Below are 17147 nucleotides of genomic sequence, written 5' to 3' on the forward strand. Positions count from 1 at the left end.
CAGGGACCTAACTAGACATATTCAGCAGCATTTTATCCACATGAAGTTGTCTGTTGTCTTCACTGTTGTTATTGTTGTCATTGTCATCAGTATCATCATATTTCAAAGGATGATTTGCAAAAGAACGATTAAAAGACTTGCCCAAGACTGGGCAGTTATTAAATGGTGGAGCTTGGATTCAATTCTAGTTCAGTCTATTACATTACGTTGTTTCCTAAGAATTGCTGTAGCAAACATAACAGCTTTAAACATAAATCTGTCCTAATCTAATTCCTTCTTCTGGAATAAAATCCTAGAGGTAGAATTGCTATTATTATTTATAAATACATACACTAACAAACTATTGTCCACAAAGGCTATATTAACTAACATTCCCATCTGCAATTTATGAGCATGCCCATTGCACTGCCTCTTCACCAATATCAACTATTCTTATTTTAGAAATTTTTACAAATTTGGTGAAAAATGGTATCTGTTTGGTTTTTTACTTTGGAATACTTACTGACTAATGAAGCTCACATTGTTTAATTCCTTTTTTTTTTAATACTTATTTATTTAAGTAACCTCTACACCCAACGTGGGGCTCAAACTCATGACCCTGAAATCAAGAGTCACATGCTCCTGTGACTGAGCCAGCCAGGTGCCCCTCATATTTTTCACTTCTAATATAGACATTTAATATATCAGAAACTATGGTGACAAGTTTATAAATGCACAAAAGTTTTCAAACTTACGTAAAGGTAAAATATCAGTATTGAAATATTGATCACTATTTTCAAACAGCTTTACTATTTCATTTCTCCCTTGAAAAGTGACATTTTGGAAGTGACTGTCGTAAGTTATAATATGATAGCAGAGGTTAATTTATATGAATTTAAAATCATATCCCAGTTGATATTAAAAGAACAGCATATGACCTTCAAGTAGTTTAATTTTTATTACTTGCCTTATAATTTGAATAAAAATAAATGAACAGTATATTATTTTCCATTAGACTTCCGTTTTAAATTTGCAATGATTAGGGAAAGCTCTGTAAGATTTTAAAGCAATGTTAGCCAGTCCCTAGGCAGTGAGAGTGATAAGGAATCAGCAACCTTTTCATGAGCTTCCAGATATCGATAATTCAATAGGCACATTTCTAAAAAAGTGTCAGATTTTCTATTTGATAGACATTTCAGTCAACCTTTAATAAAGTTTACCTATAATGAGGTATTATTGGAATAGAAAAACATTAAAATGCCAAAACAGCTACAGTAAAACACAATGAAGAAGAGTTATCATAAGTGAGGACAGAACTGAAAAATGATCCAACTCCATGTCATGTCATGACAGAAGCTAGAATTTCAGAGTCCAAGACATCTCAGAATTTAGAAAAGTGAGCAGAGATTATAATTACACATATTTTGAAATATCACAAGTATAAGATTAAGAGATGACATGAGACAAATAAACATTCTATGGGCATACACTGCAAATAATTACCTGCAGTGGTCCTCAACCTGAGGACTTGCCCTCCATGAGAGGGGAGACTGTTCAGAAAAGGTAAGAGTGTTGCTTGGTATCATAATAACTGAGAAGTGCTTGGAAGCACCAGGAATGCCAAATATTCTGTGATGCCCAGACCAGTCCTGCATAATGAGAAACAATGGACATACCAGGACACTATACAGACTGGTTATACTGGAAAAAATTTTATCTAGGATTAAAAAGTAATTAACAAAGCACAGATGAAACATTTGCAAGATAACCTTCTAAGTTTTAAACTAGGATCCACCAGGGGGGCCTGGCTGGCTCAGTCAGTTAAGCATCCGACTTCAACTCAGGTCACTATCTCACGGTTCATGAGTTCGAGCCCCGCATTGGGCTCTGTGCTTATAGCTCAGAGCCTGGAGCCTGCTTCAGATTCTGTGTCTCCCTCTCTGCCCCTCTCCCACTCGTACTGTCTGTCTCGCTCTCTTTCTAAAAAGAAAAAAAATTAAAATTAAAGGACAAAAAAGCAAAAAAAACCTAGGACCTGACAGGCCACTCTCCAGTACCTTGCCTCTAGTAAACTTAACCTTTAATGGATACAGAGCTCTACGGTAATTTTTTGAGCAGCTGTCTGAATGAAAGAGACCAGTAAGGTTAAAATGTACCATCATCATGTATACTGTGCAGAGATGTATTAACAAATAGAGGTCTTGCAATCTACTAATCTTTAAAAATATGAAAGGACTGCAAGAAGCCTTATAATTGAAATAGGGGGACCCAGAGAAACCCTGGAATGTGGACAAGAACACAGTGGGGGGCAGGGAACAGTGGGTAATATATCTCTGTTAAAGCAAAGTATTCACTGATATATAACATTTGAGTAAGTTGAAGTTTTTAAAAACATACATGGGTTTGGACCTTTGTTTACAAAGAACCTTTGCCTTAGATGGAGGATCCTGAAATAATGAAGAAGATAAAACTGTTTCATGTTGTTATGTCCCAGAATTGAATCTCTCCCATATCTTAAATATCTAAATCCCAGGAAAGCATCTACTGAAAGGTCTCTAATCAAAATGTTTAAATCATGCATGTATGTATACACATACACACACACACATATATGTATACACACACATATATGTATATATATATGTGTGTGTATATATATGTATGTGTGTATATATGTATATATACAAATATATATATGTATATATATGTATACACACACATATATGTATATATATATATGTGTGTATATATATGTATGTGTGTATATATGTGTGTATATATATATATATACATATATATATATATATACACACATACACACATACACACACACAACTGGTCTAATATAGAAACAGGCTGAAATATAAGCTAAATTTAATTTCACAAAAGGGGACAATAATCATCAGGACCAAGAACAGACTCATTGGAGGTTTAAATTAGTCAGCATTTACTGCATTCACACCTTATCTTTGTTACTTTCATAGCACAATGTAGTCAAGTGTACATAAGAATACAAGCTCCCATGCTAGAATGTCCAGGTTTAAATACTGGCTTTACCATAGACTAGCTGCTTGATCTTATTATACAAGTTGTCTCTTGTTTCTGTGCTAATACTTTGTTACAGTTTTTGTGTCTATGTTCATGAGGGATATCCCTCATGATCTGTGGTTTTCTTCTCTTGTGATGTCTTTGATATCTGGGTATACTGGCCTCATAAAATGAGATGGGAAGCATTCCCCTCTCCTCAATTTTCTGAGATTGTGTATTATTTTTTATGTAAATGTTTGATAGAATTCACCACTGACACCATCAGGGTCTAGACTTTTCTTTGTGATAAGATTTTAATTTACAAATTCTCTTACTTGACTTGATAAAGGTCTATTCAACTTTTCTGTTTCTTTTTGGGTCACTTTAATATTTGTATTTTTTCTAGGAATTTGTCCATTTCACTGTAATCAACTAATTTGCTGGGATAAAGGTCTTCATAAAATTTACTTATAATCTTTTTGATTACTCCCTTTCTTGCTTGTTTGGTTTGCTTTTCCTTCTTTTATAGAGACAGTGCGAGCAGGGGAGTGGGGCAGAGAGACAGAGAATCACGCTCAGCGTGGATCCCAATCTGGGGCTTGATCCCACGACTCTGGGATCATGACCTGAGGCAAAATCAAGAGTTGAATGCTCAACCGACTGAGCCACCTAGGCACCCCTATCTTTTTTATTTCTAAAGGGGTTGTAGTGATGTTCCCTCTTTAATTCTTGATTTGGTACTTCTTCTCTATTTTCTTGTTCAGGCTAGCTATTATCAATTTTATCTTTTCAAAGAAACAACTTAGGATTCCATTGACTTTTCTTTGTTGTTTTTAATTTAATTTTTCTTTTTAGTAAATTTCTATATTTAGGGAAGTATTGCCTAAACATTGTTCTAGACGCTAACAACTAACATGGGCTTCATAACAAAAAATAACAATTCCATTGCTACTTCACCTTCAATTCTCCTGCCTCAGAATTAATCATGTTAGAGTTATCTAAGTAGATTAAGTAGTTATCTTAAGTAGTTATCTAAGAGCTTCTTCTGGTATTTATCTCTAATATTTCTAGAAAATATGCTTATATCACTATTTTGTTTTACAATCCTACACATTGTATTTCCTGATTTCCTATGCAAGATAAATCTGTTCCTTGACATCATCATGCTCCCTATTCTTCCCTTCCCCCACCAGTTCTCTTCTTCCTATCTTCCCTATATCTTTATGTTAAAATTTCTAGTAAAAGAGTCAACTGTTGCATTATTATAACTATGCAACTATTGTTTGAGTTGAGCCACAAAATACATTCTGATCTTTTTTATATACAATTTTCCCCCCTGAAGTTAATAGTTACTTCAACTCCCTATTGGCTTAATTTTCTGTGTAGCTTATACTCTTAAGATATTACTAAACCTTCTCTTAGTATGGTTAAACACATCAGATATTTTATCATCATTCTACTGGTCCCACGGACAATCATCTTGGAGCACTACACCATCCTGCTCTAGTTCATACTCTTTTTCTGCCAGTTTTCCTGAGGCATATAATTGAATAGTCTGTTATTTAAAGAATATGGCTTCTATTCTATATGGCTGTCACCAGAGATTTCCTTTCACCATCATTAATCTGGGAGCTTTACGACTATCTCATGTTGATGAGTCAATCTCTTGTGTCTTGGATGGTATGTTTTCAGGTTTTTTGGCTTATCTCTTCATTCAATAAATCATCCAGTAACTTCTTGAGAAAGGATGAAAAAAAATTTTTTTTGAAACTTTGACTATCTTTCCTATACCATGGTATGTGAAGGGATAACTTAGCAATGAATAGAATCTTGAATTGGAAATATTTTCTCACATAATTTGAAGATATCATTCCACTGCTTTCTTGTTTTAAGTGTTGCTATTGAGAAGTGTGATGATGACACTGATTATTGTTCTTTTGATCATGGCCTTTTCCCACCTCCCATTCTGGAAGTTTTTAGAGTCTCCTTTTTGTTTTTTACTGTTTTAAAATTTCAAAATGATGTTCCTTGGAATGAGGTCTATTTGTTTCACAGTACTGATCACTTGGTAAAACACTGAGTTCTGGAAAAGTTTTCTTCTATTATTTCTTAATATATCCTCCCCTCTATTTTTCTGTCCTGTTTTTCTAGTACTTTTATTAGTCAGACATTGGATTTTATTAATTATTGTCTAAAACCATAAAGGGTATGAAATTTTACCCTGCTTCCATGGTAACAGGTGGGCCTAGAAAAGTTTCATGGATACTGGCAGAAGACATGAGACTCTTGGGTCAGAGATAAAGGACTTTATTGCTCACAGCAGCATGAGCTTCTTCATGTTTCTGCCAGTTCTCCTTGCCTCCCAAGTCCCATGGGGGACAATGCAGTTGCAGGCCTAGGCAGATGCTATGCACATAATAAGTTTATATAACAGATTAGGAAATCCTCAGATTTGAAAATTCTAAATTTTTTATAAGAAGCTGCAACACATCTGACCAAACTTTGCCCTAGAGGGAGACCTTATCCTTATTTTACTGTAGAGCAAACAAATCTGCCTTTTGCTCCTGAGACAGTCACTATTTGTCTTCCAAGACTGTTCACTATACAAACACCTTTGACAAGATAGTCTAGAACAAAAAGCTTCTGGGGCGCCTGGGTGGCTCAGTCGGTTAAGTGTCCAACTTCGGCTCAGGTCATGATCTCACGGTCTGTGAGTTCGAGCCCCGCGTCGGGCTCTGTGCTGACCGCTCAGAGCCTGGAGCCTGTTTCCGATTCTGTGTCTCCCTCTCTCTCTGACCCTCCCCCATTCATGCTCTCTCTCTGTCTCAAAAATAAATAACGTTAAAAAAAAAATTTAAAAAAAAAGCTTTCTAAGCGTCTCTGCTCACTAGATGTGCAGAAATATGAGAGACTCATATAGAATTGTATGCCAACAGTTATTCCTCCAATTTTCTTACCCTTTTTCTTCACTTTCCCTTTTGTCTCTTTGTCCTACCTTTTGAGAGATTTCCTCAATTTTGCCCTCAAAACTTTCTGTTGATATTTTTATTTCTACTCTCATAGTTGGTTTTGTTTTTGTTCTTGTTTTTGTTTTTAAGATGTGAGAGAGAGAGAGAGAGAGAGAGAGAGCGCGCACAAGTGGTAGGTGGAGAGAGAATGTTAAGCATGCTCCACACCTAGTGCAGAGCCGAATGCAGGGTTCACAAATGTGAGATCAAAACCCGAGCCAAAATCAAGAGTCAGATGCTCAACCAACTGAGCCACCCAGGTGCCCCTACTCTCATAGTTTTAATTTCCAAGAGCTCTTCTTTGTTTTCCGAATATTCCTTTTCTATATAGTATCCTGTTTCATAAATAAAATGTCTTCTCATTTTTTTCTAAAGTGGTGGTGATTAAATTTTCTTTTCCGTTTGCTTATTTTGATTCTTGTCTTTCAAAATAAGGATATTCTTTAAAAGTCTGATAATTCTTAGTTGTATATTCATAGTTAGAGTGAAAAAATAAAACACCAATCATGCATCAGCAGCATTTATCAACCACTGGGCCTACCAGTGGGATAAACCAGTGGGACTTGGCTATTAAACTGGGATCCTGCAAATGTCAAAATGTACATTCTCTATTAGACTAGTATATTCAGGCAGAAATTATCCACCTTCTACCTGATAGTATATACGCATAAATGCCAGTGTTCTGGGAACTAAAGAGGAGGAGGACTTTGGCAGTTCCTTTTTGCACCCAACCTGTGATATGCCTGGTGCCCGCTTTCCCACGGTTCTACAGTACAAATTGGCTTGCTCTTACAGGTCTCCCCCATGATGGAAGTAGGGCTCAGCTCTTCCATTCTGCTAAGTTGGTTACCATTTGTTCAACTCTATTTCCTCTTCCAATTTTTACTACTTCTTGTGTGCTATTCTCTCCTCTTACATTTTCTTTGTCTTTTGGAGTTTATATATTTTTATGTCTTTACTGTCACTTTTATCAGGATTTTTCAGGAAGGAGAATAAACATATACACTCAACTGGCCATGTTCTTTAAACATAGCTCATAAACATATTTATAAATTTTAGTACAAATTACTACATTTTTCATGATTTGTGCCAACGTACACTCCTCTCTAGTAGCGCGTGTGCTTTGTCATTACTATTACCACTTTTCGTGTCTTTGCTAATATAAGAAATTAAAGAAAAAAATTTAAAATATTTACTGTATTTTTGAGAGCGAGAGACAGAGAGAGAGAGCATGAGCAGGGGTGGGGCAGAGCGAGAGGGAGGCACCGAATCTGAAGCAGGCTCCAGGCTCTGAGCTGTCAGCACAGAGCCGGATGTGGGGCTCGACTCACGAACCGTGAGATCATGACCTGAGCTGAAGTTGGACCACTGACTGAGCCACCCAGGCACCCCATAAGAAATTATTTGAAGTGGTACTTTATGGTTGAAATGAACAATTCTTAGATTACTAATGAATATTAACAAGTTTTCGTCAGTTTGTTAGCCATTTTTATTTCAACGTTGAGGCATGTCTATGTAAGTTCTTTGCTCCTTTTCTACTGGAGTGCTAGGTGTTTTTCCTTATCACGTTGTAAAAGTGGTATTTAAAGATGTTAATTGTGTAAGGAAAATATTTTTCTACCTTGAGATTTGCCTTTTCACTTTGATGCACACAACTTTTACATTTTACAAAGTCAAATATGTCAATTTTCTTTCATAATGTTCCATGCTTAGAAAGTTCTTACCTACAAATATTTACCAGTATACTTTTTCATTATTTTGGTATTTTCCATTTTTTGTATTGATCTATAATCTGATTAGAATTTGCTTCTTCCATATGTTATAAAGCAAGAATCTAACGCCCCCCCAAATACTTCTGTACTGTCCTAGCATCATTTATTAAATAGTTCTTTAATTTCCCACTGGTCTATGATGGGACCTTTACCATTTGTATAATCTCGATACAGACTGAGGTTTCTAGGATAGCTAGGTGAACTATTTATTCTATGCATAAGACTCACCTACATTTTTGCAATAGTGTCATTCTGTATATCTAAACAGTATAGGCCTAGATATTTTAATATCTGCCAGGGCTAACTAAAATTGATTCTTGACACACAATCTTAAAAATAAAACACATGCCTAACTAGATGAGACTAAAAAAAAAGTGTTATAATTAGTTAAATTACACATATTCATTCATTACTGACCTTTTCATTTTTCAGTACATTTCTAAAATATTTTACTTCTAAGCAACCTTAAGTAACATCTGTATTTGAGACTATGCTAATATACATTCCTAACTACATACAAATTTCTCTTTTGGAAAGACTTTGTGTCTGATTTTTTTTTTAATTTTAATTTTAATTTTAATTTTTTTTCTGATTATTTTTTTAAATCCCTAGTTGTCATTATTTTATCATTCACTAAACTCCACGTGGTGGTAATTCAACTTACCTTTACAAACTAAAGTGAAATGAATGTACCATAGCATAGTCATATATTTCAAATCTTTTTTTTTTTTTTTGCTTATTTATTTATTCTGAGAGGGAGAGCGTACATGAAAGTTGGGGAGTAACAGAGAGAGAATCCCAGGCAGGCTCCGCACTATCAGCACAGAGCCCAGTGTGGGGCCCAAACTCACGAAATGTGAGATCATGTGACCTGAGCTGAAATCAAGAGTCAGCCACTTAACCGACTGGGCCACCCAGGTGCCCCTATTTCAATCTTAATCTTAAATTTAGGCTATTTTTGAAGTGGTTCAACTTTAAAATTAACATTAGTGACATAAATATAAAATAATTTATATGGGAAAATAATCCATTTCTCTCCATATCTGTCTCAGTAACATAGTTCTATACCTGCTTTCCTAGTAAACAAATTAAGAGAAAAATAATCACCTTTAAAGAGAAATTATCAATATAAGCATACAAGGTTAACCAAACTACTTTCTTTGTGTGTGTGTTTCTATTTCTTCATAATATTTTTAAGTCCTAACAAACTTCATAAATCCTTAAAAGCATTAGTTGTAGTTTCCTATATAGTAATGCCCCTTATATCAGTAATTGCAATTTATACGTTTTCTCTCTCTCTCTCTCTCTCTCTCTCTCTCTCTCTCTCTCTCTTTTTTTTTTTTTTTTGTTAGGCAGAGTGAGCAGGGGAGGGGCAGAGAGAGTGGGAGAGAGAGAATCCCAAGAAGGCTCCTTGATGCCAACACAGAGCCAGATGTGAGGCTCTAACTCATGAAACTGTGGGATCATGACCTGAGCCAAAACTGAGATCAGACGCATAACCAACTGAGCCACTGAGCCACCCCTGCAATTTATATTTTCCTATGATTTGTACTTTTAAAATTTTGTTGTAGGGCACTTGAATGCCTAAATTATTAATACAATGAATCTTACAATCTACATATGTACTCAGACATGTTTAATCAATACCACCATTGTTGGCTATGAAAGGAACCTGAAAATCATAAATAGGTCTGCCAACAAGCTACCTCTTAGTGACCTTTGGAGATCCCTTAACTCATTTAGCTTCTTAGCATGTCAAGACCCTTAAATTCAATAATCAATAGTCACCATACTTGTCCAGTGTCTACTATGTATCAGACGCTGCATTTAATGCACTGTCCAATGAAAATACTAACAAACTTCACCAACATTTGCAAACAATGTACATAACTTTAGCTTACAGGACTCAGAAGGAAACAGGGGCAAGAAAGAAGAGGAAGAAAGTTGGGAAGAGGGTTAAAAAGATAGAAGAGGAATGACAACAAATAAGGAGCTGGTCTTTCCCACTGTCAATTCAGATCTCTTCCTCTACCATTGTTAGCACTCTGCAACCATGCACAATCCTTAGGAAGGATTAACAGATGTGCTGTGCACACCAACCACCTCAGTGATTACCAGAGGGAGTGACGCCACTCCCAAACAACACAATGTAACAGTATACGTCAGTCGGTACACTTTGAATCTCTCAGCGCCATGAAGCCATATCAACTAGTCCCTATTACCTAAACTGTGATTTCATCATCCCAGGAAGGAGTGGAAGAAGGAGTAAATCCAGGGTGTGAATGACTAGATTAAACTTTCTATCAATAGCCAAGAGGAAAGGAAAGAGGTCAGTTGATATGAAAATACATCCAATTATCAGAAAATATGGAAAAAATATATATTTGCTTTACCAAATTGTGGCTTCTAAAAATCATACACACTGTATCAACTCTGCTGAGGAACATTCACATTGTTTCCAGTATGTTGTGGCCACATGCAAGGCTGATATAAATGTTGCTGTACTGAGATTCTTATATGCTAGTACTTTTATTTATAGATTAGTAGTACAGGCTACATTGTCATGAGTGGAACTATTAGGTTGAAGGGTATACTGTATATATTTAATGTGAAGAGATGTTACAAGATGACCTTATAAAAAGAAATGATTTCGGTATCTAGCAACAAGGTATACACATACGTTTTTCCTAGCGTCTCTGCCAGAAATGGACGTTTTTAATTTTTAAAATACCTTAATTGAGATATAATTCAGACAATGTAAAATTTGTACTTTTAAAATGTACAATTCAACAGTTTTAGTATATTCACAGAGCTTTGCAATGATTACCACTAAGTTTAGAACAACTTTGTCACTCCAAAAAATGAAACCCGTACCCATTCAGAAGTGAGTCCCCATTTCCCTACCTCATTCCAGTCCTAGGCAACCACTAATCTACTTTCTCTCTATATAAATTAACCTATTCTTGACGTTTCATACAAATGACACCATACAATATGTGGTCTTCTATGACTGGCTTCATTTACTTAACATACTGCTTTCAAGGTTCATCCATGTTGTAGCATATATCAGTACTTCATTCCCTTTTATCATTGAATAATATTCCATGTATGGAAACACTTATTTTACTTATCCATTTATCAGTTGATGAACATTTGGGCTGTTTCCACAAATTATTGGCTATTATGAATAATGCTGCTGTATAAGTTTTTGTGTGGATGTATGTTTTTACATACCTAGGTTGGAATCACCAGGTCATATGGTAACTCTACATTTAACCTTTTGAGGAACTGTCAAACTGTTTTTCTAAAGTGTCTTTTTAATTTTTGCCAATTTGAAGGACAAAAAATCGTTTCACTGACTTTGTAATGCGCAGTTCCTTACTGAGTTTGAGACTTTTTCCTTTCGTCCATTGGTAATTTAGGTTTGTTTTCTCTGAATTGTTTTTCATCTCTTTTGTCTTTTTTGTCTACTGAGTTGTTTTGTTTGCTTTTATAAACTTCTAAGAGTCTTGTGTATATTTTGGATATTAACTAATTTACTTTTGTCTTCTTTGTAAACATTTTGTCTTGATTCTAACATTAGTCCTTTAATGTTGTGGCATTTTGTGTTGTACACAATACTCTATTTTTATAGAGCTGAACATATCTTTCGGGTTTTGTGTTCACTAAAACATTCTACCTTACTTCCAGATTAAAATGCAGTTGCCTAGATTTTCTTCTAAAATTTTTATTTATTTTACTCTGTCTTTAATCTATAGAAAACTTACATCATATACAGTATGAATTAGAAATTTAAGCAGTTTTCTACTGAAATGATATATCGTCTTAATCATATATTAAATAATGAAATAAAATGAATTTTTTCTTTGGATTATCTATTTTAAATTTTTTTTTCAACGTTTATTTATTTTTGGGACAGAGAGAAACAGAGCATGAACAGGGGAGGGGCAGAGAGAGGGGGAGACACAGAATCGGAAACAGGCTCCAGGCTCCGAGCCATCAGCCCAGAGCCTGACGCGGGGCTCGAACTCACGGACCGCGAGATCGTGACCTGGCTGAAGTCGGACACTTAACCGACTGCGCCACCCAGGCGCCCCTGGATTATCTATTTTAATATCTTTCAAATCACAGGTCAGGACTACTTGCCGCTTTTAAAATCAACTTAGTAGGCTTTATTTGGACTTTTAAAAATATAAAATAGAAAAACAAAATATCAGTATGCATCATACATAATGAGGGTAAATATATCATGCAATTTTTATTTCTAACACAAACATATAAACACATACATCAAGGGTCATAATGCATGTAAAATGCATTTCTTATTGTGAATTGTAATGAATGAAGTTTGAAAGACACTCCACCATTGTATTCCACTAATCCATTTGTCTATTCCTTTGTCCATACCATGTGTGTCTAATTCAAGTGGCTGTGTTCTGGTAAGGCCATCTCCCTTTTAGCTACTATTAGACATTTGTTCTTCCATATGAACTATGTGGTCAATTTTTTCTTAACATTAAAAAAGTCATTTTGCCTCCATTTTAATTAGGATTGCTGATTTGGAAGAAATTTTACTTTTATGGCATTAAGTTCCCTGCACCCACCAAGTACTGGTATGCCTTTCCGTTTATGAAGCATGGTGTGTTTCTATATTTCTTATTATACAGGTCCTGTGCTTTACTTGTTAAATTTATTCCTAAGTATTTTAATTAAATTTTATTTAAAAATTTTTTTCATGTTTATTTTTCAGAGAGAGAGACGGACAGACAGAACGTGAGCAGGGGCGGGGCGGAGAGAAGGAGACACAGAATCCAAAGCAGGCTCCAGGCTCTGAGCTGTCAGCAAAGAGACCAACGCTGGGCTCGAACTCACTAACCATGAGATCATGACCTGAGCCTAAGTCAGATGCTTAACCGATTTAGCCACCCAGGTACCCCCTAAGTATTTTATAGTTCTTTCTCACTGTTGTGAAAGAAATTTTTTTCCATTTCCATTCTTTGTGCTTACTGTAAATACAGAGAAGCTATCAGTTTTACTTATCTTATATCTGGCTATCTTACCAGATTCTTTTATTAATTCTATTGTTTATAACTTGAATCTCTGTGTTACCTAGATGTACTATTATATTTGCTAGGACCCTTAAAAAATGGAAATTATTTGGCAGTATAAAATGGCATCACTGAGAATCTTACTTAGCTCCTGACTGTAAAATGCTATTTAAGTAACGTACACAAGAAATTACTCAGAATACTGAGACCCATTACTCTCTCTTCCACTTCTCACGTTGCTCCTCATATTACAGTCCCTGTCCCTGCGCCTCCTCTCCTACAGCTTCTAAACTACGCTACTAGTGACAGGCTCTGGCTTCTCATGTCTTGGCAGTAAGGAAAAGAGGTGCTGCTGGCTCTCAGTGAACCATTAAAAATACATATCTGGCCATTCAGGTAAACGCATACACGGCACAAGGTAAGATGCTGAAAGGAATATCAAGAAATCAAGAGTGTCCTGAAATAAGAGATCTCAAATAAGAGATGATGAAAGGCATGTGAATAAAGCATGTTATTTCAAACAGAAATGGTACATGCTCCAAAACAGGCATAAATTAAGCATGATTCAAGATTAGAGGAAAATAGTTACTTATCGTATAAGAAGAGTTAACAGTAGAGGTTACACATATACAACAATTATGCCATAATGTGGATATAGTACTGATTAAAAAGCTTTTGAGGGACTGGGTGAACCTAATTATCACATGTATTACTATTCTCTTGCAGGAAAGAAACTGCTTTCAAATAATTCACCTGTAGTGAACTTCTAGCAACAGAATTTATATATTTCTTAAAGATTGCTTGGACACATAATGGTAACAGTCCTACAATTGTAGTACTGTCAATAAAATGAAATAACAAGAAGAATAAATAAGAGTCTGGTTTAACAGTGTCCATTCCTGATTACCCCTTGAGAACACAATTAATCTTATTCAATAAAAATTAAAAAAAAAAAAAACTTATGAAAATTTCTTCAAAATTTAAATTTTATAACTTCAGGTACTCTATACTAATGTTTATAATTCAGTGTTAAAGTTAATATAACTTCTTATATTGCCAAAAATATCACAATAAAAATTTTCACCAGGGTCAGAAATTTTCATCTTTGAATTCATACAGTGTATAATAGCAAAATGCAGCTGTTACATAAAGCATAGTTTACTGGTTCATTCATGCTATAAAAATATGACTGACATTTCATCTGGTCAACCATCCTAAAGGTTAATTCTTGTTTCCTGTTTCAGATTTTATTCCAGGTGAACTGCTCTGGGCAGATTCTATTTACCTATTCTGAACAAACCACAAACTGTTTCATTGCTCACTCTTACTGTTAAGAACATATTGACTTGCTGCCTGCTCTGCTGTTTAATTCATTTATGCTGAGAGTCAGGCATGAAGACAGAATTTTAAATGTGACATTTGCAGGCTGTTAGGTCATTTAAGCTCTGACAACACTAGGGAATTCCTGACATATAAACTGGACCTGATTACCAAACACAGATAGGCTTCCCAAGGCAGCAAATTTCTGTTTGTTTTTTTTTTGTAATATCTCATAGAATTTAATATTAAATTTTGATGTCAATGAAAAGATCTCTATAGTCATCATTTAAAAGTAAAAGCCTATTTCTTTTATAATAAGCTCAAACCAATACTTCTAATCAAACCAAATTAGCTAAGTGAAAATTCTTTTGGTTAACAAAGACATATGGAAAGGCTCATAATAATAATGAACAGATCCTAAAATTCTGACACATTCCGATTTTTAAGGGCTTTTAATCTATAGATTCTGAAAAATCAGGTAGTTCTCAAGGCCATGCCTCTTGTCTCTTGTCAACAGACCATTTAAAATTAGGATCTGTCCAGGGTAGAGCCAGACTTTATATGCTATCAAAATCACACTACAAAATCTTAGTTTAAATACCTACCACACTGCCTTCTCTAAGATTATAGTTATGCAGAAGGGATAATAGAGTCATTATAATTGGGGATAAAAAAAAAAAAAACCTGCCCACATGACATTTAGAATTACACTTTACAAGAGCTGATAATGGGGTAGGGTGAAGGAAGTAAGGAAAGACTGTTTTCTTATTTTAGCTGCTCAAAAAAATTACACCAAATGACAATTTTTCAGCTCTTTCTCCTTGTCACTAACAAGAACTATACACAATGGTTCAAATGAAAGTTTTCTGAAATTAAGTCTTGTTGTTAAGTAATGAACAAAAGATAATTCTGATTTTACCCTGTATTTTATATAAGAATTCCACTATACACAGCAAGTAGCCTTTTAATATTGTGCTTTGAATGAGACTTTCAACTGTAATAGGTGGAGTCCAAATAGGGATAGATGGCCTGGAATGCCTTTCAGCTATAGCACATTGATTCTGAAAAACCTAACAAATGCAATTACTTTTCAAAGATTAAAAATCTTGTTTCTTTCAAAAGAATAAAATGGAAAGCAAACCTGGTGTATTATCTGAGCTACAGGAAGTTGTTCAGCATATTTCAGAGGTTCCATTAGTTCCTCATCCATCCACTCTTTCTTATATCTGAAAAAAGGAGTTAGAAAACACATGACTAAGGTAAATACTATTTTTAAATATGGCAAATATCTAAATATGCCAAATATGAAAACTATTAAAAATCTATACTTAATGTTTCTGAAATAACTAGTATTTATGAAAACCTATGAAAAATCACCTAGTGATAATTTTTAAATGATGTAACCATAAACACATTCAAATTGCATTTAATTACGACGTAATAAGATTAGTTAACATTATCTAATATTCTTGGATTCCGTCTTCTACTCTGAGACTTAAAACTATTTAAGAATTTCCTATTTATAGGGTGTGCTTTTTAATATGGTATTTAAAGGACTTCAAAACCTGGCTCGGAACACATTCAACCTCCATGTCCAGCAACCCCTCCTCTAGGTAACGGTCTGTTGTTGTCAACCACATCCCCAACTACTGGCCACCTGCCAGTGGGCCTTAGCTCCATGCCTCTCTGATGCTCTGCATTCTGTTTCCTGTTTGGACCAACCACCAATCCCTCCTTCATTTACTCTTCCTGCAAAGATAATTATTTAAGCCTGTTTAAGACATACTTTGACCTCCCTGAAGACAAAAACCATGTCTTAGTCTTTCTTGTATATCCAGTGTTTACTTACAATACTCAATAAATGTTTGCTGAATGAATATGTAAATAAAATGAAGACAACAATAACTGAGAGGCTGTTATTTTATATTGAAAAATATTTTCTTTAATATCTCCACTTACGATGAGATGCAGAGTTGACATAATAAGACCTAATATAGTATAAAATAGTAAAGTGCACAGTAGAAATAAAAATAAAATCTCCCCAAGTGAAGAGAATTAGAAAAAATGTTTTTAAAAAAGTGACCCTTTTTTGAAATAGGAAATCATCAGATTTCAAAATAAAAGGAACTAAACGTATTCACCCATTTTTATCTATAAATTATACAGCAACTTATCGACTTAAAAACTGAATTTTAAAAATTTAACCTTGATTTATCTTGAAAAATAATCAAAGAGACTAGTCTGAGTCTCTAGGGCTACCATTAAGGAATCTGATGATGAGAAATCTGGAACCTATCCCAAAAAATAGGCAGATATATAAATAAGGACAAAATTTTGCCTATGATTTAAGAGCTTAAAGAACCTCGTAACTAGATAAAAATCTGTATACCTTGCAGAATAAGTATAAAAGTAATTAATTTGGGGGAATTTTGAAGACTCACTCATGATAAAAAAAAATTGTCTTAAAACATTGCATTATAGGGACAAAAAGCAGAATGGTGATTGCCGGGGCAAAGTAGGAGAGAACAGAGAATTATTGTTTACAGGGTAGTTTCAGGAATGCCTGGTGGCTCAGTTGGTTGTGCGTCCAACTCCTGATTTTGGCTCAACTCATGATCCCAGGGTTGTGGGATCGAGCTCCACTGAGCTCCGTGCTGTGTGTGGAGCTTGCTTAAGATTCTTTCTCTCCCTCTTTCTCTTTCTCCCCCACCCCCACTCTCCCCTGCTCGTGGCACTCTCTCTCCTCTCTCTCTCTCTCAAATAAAAAATACTAGTAAAGATTAAAACAAATAAAGGGTAGTTTCAGTATCGAAAGATGAAAAAGTTCTGGAAATAGTGACGATGGTTACATGATAATGTTAATGTACTTAGCCACTGAACTGGATAGTTAAAAATGATTACAATGGTAAATTTTATGTCACATATATGTTATGGGCTGAACTGTATCCTCCCAAAATTTGTATGTTGAACGAGTACCTCAAGATAAGACTGAT

At 34.9% G+C, this 17147-nt stretch overlaps 1 protein-coding gene across 1 annotated transcript in view; it reads right to left on the reverse strand.

Annotated features, from left to right (window-relative positions):
- The window catches only part of PIGK (phosphatidylinositol glycan anchor biosynthesis class K), a 120385-nt gene that overhangs the window by 23436 nt on the left and 79802 nt on the right, over positions 1-17147 (reverse strand). The window contains exon 10 of the mRNA XM_003990242.5: positions 15296-15380. Within this exon, the coding sequence (XP_003990291.2) occupies positions 15296-15380 (85 nt within the window). The remainder of the gene's footprint in view (positions 1-15295; positions 15381-17147) is intronic.

The sequence above is a fragment of the Felis catus genome, chromosome C1, assembly GCF_018350175.1.
Source record: "Felis catus isolate Fca126 chromosome C1, F.catus_Fca126_mat1.0, whole genome shotgun sequence".
In the NCBI taxonomy this organism is placed as follows: Eukaryota; Metazoa; Chordata; class Mammalia; order Carnivora; family Felidae; genus Felis; species Felis catus.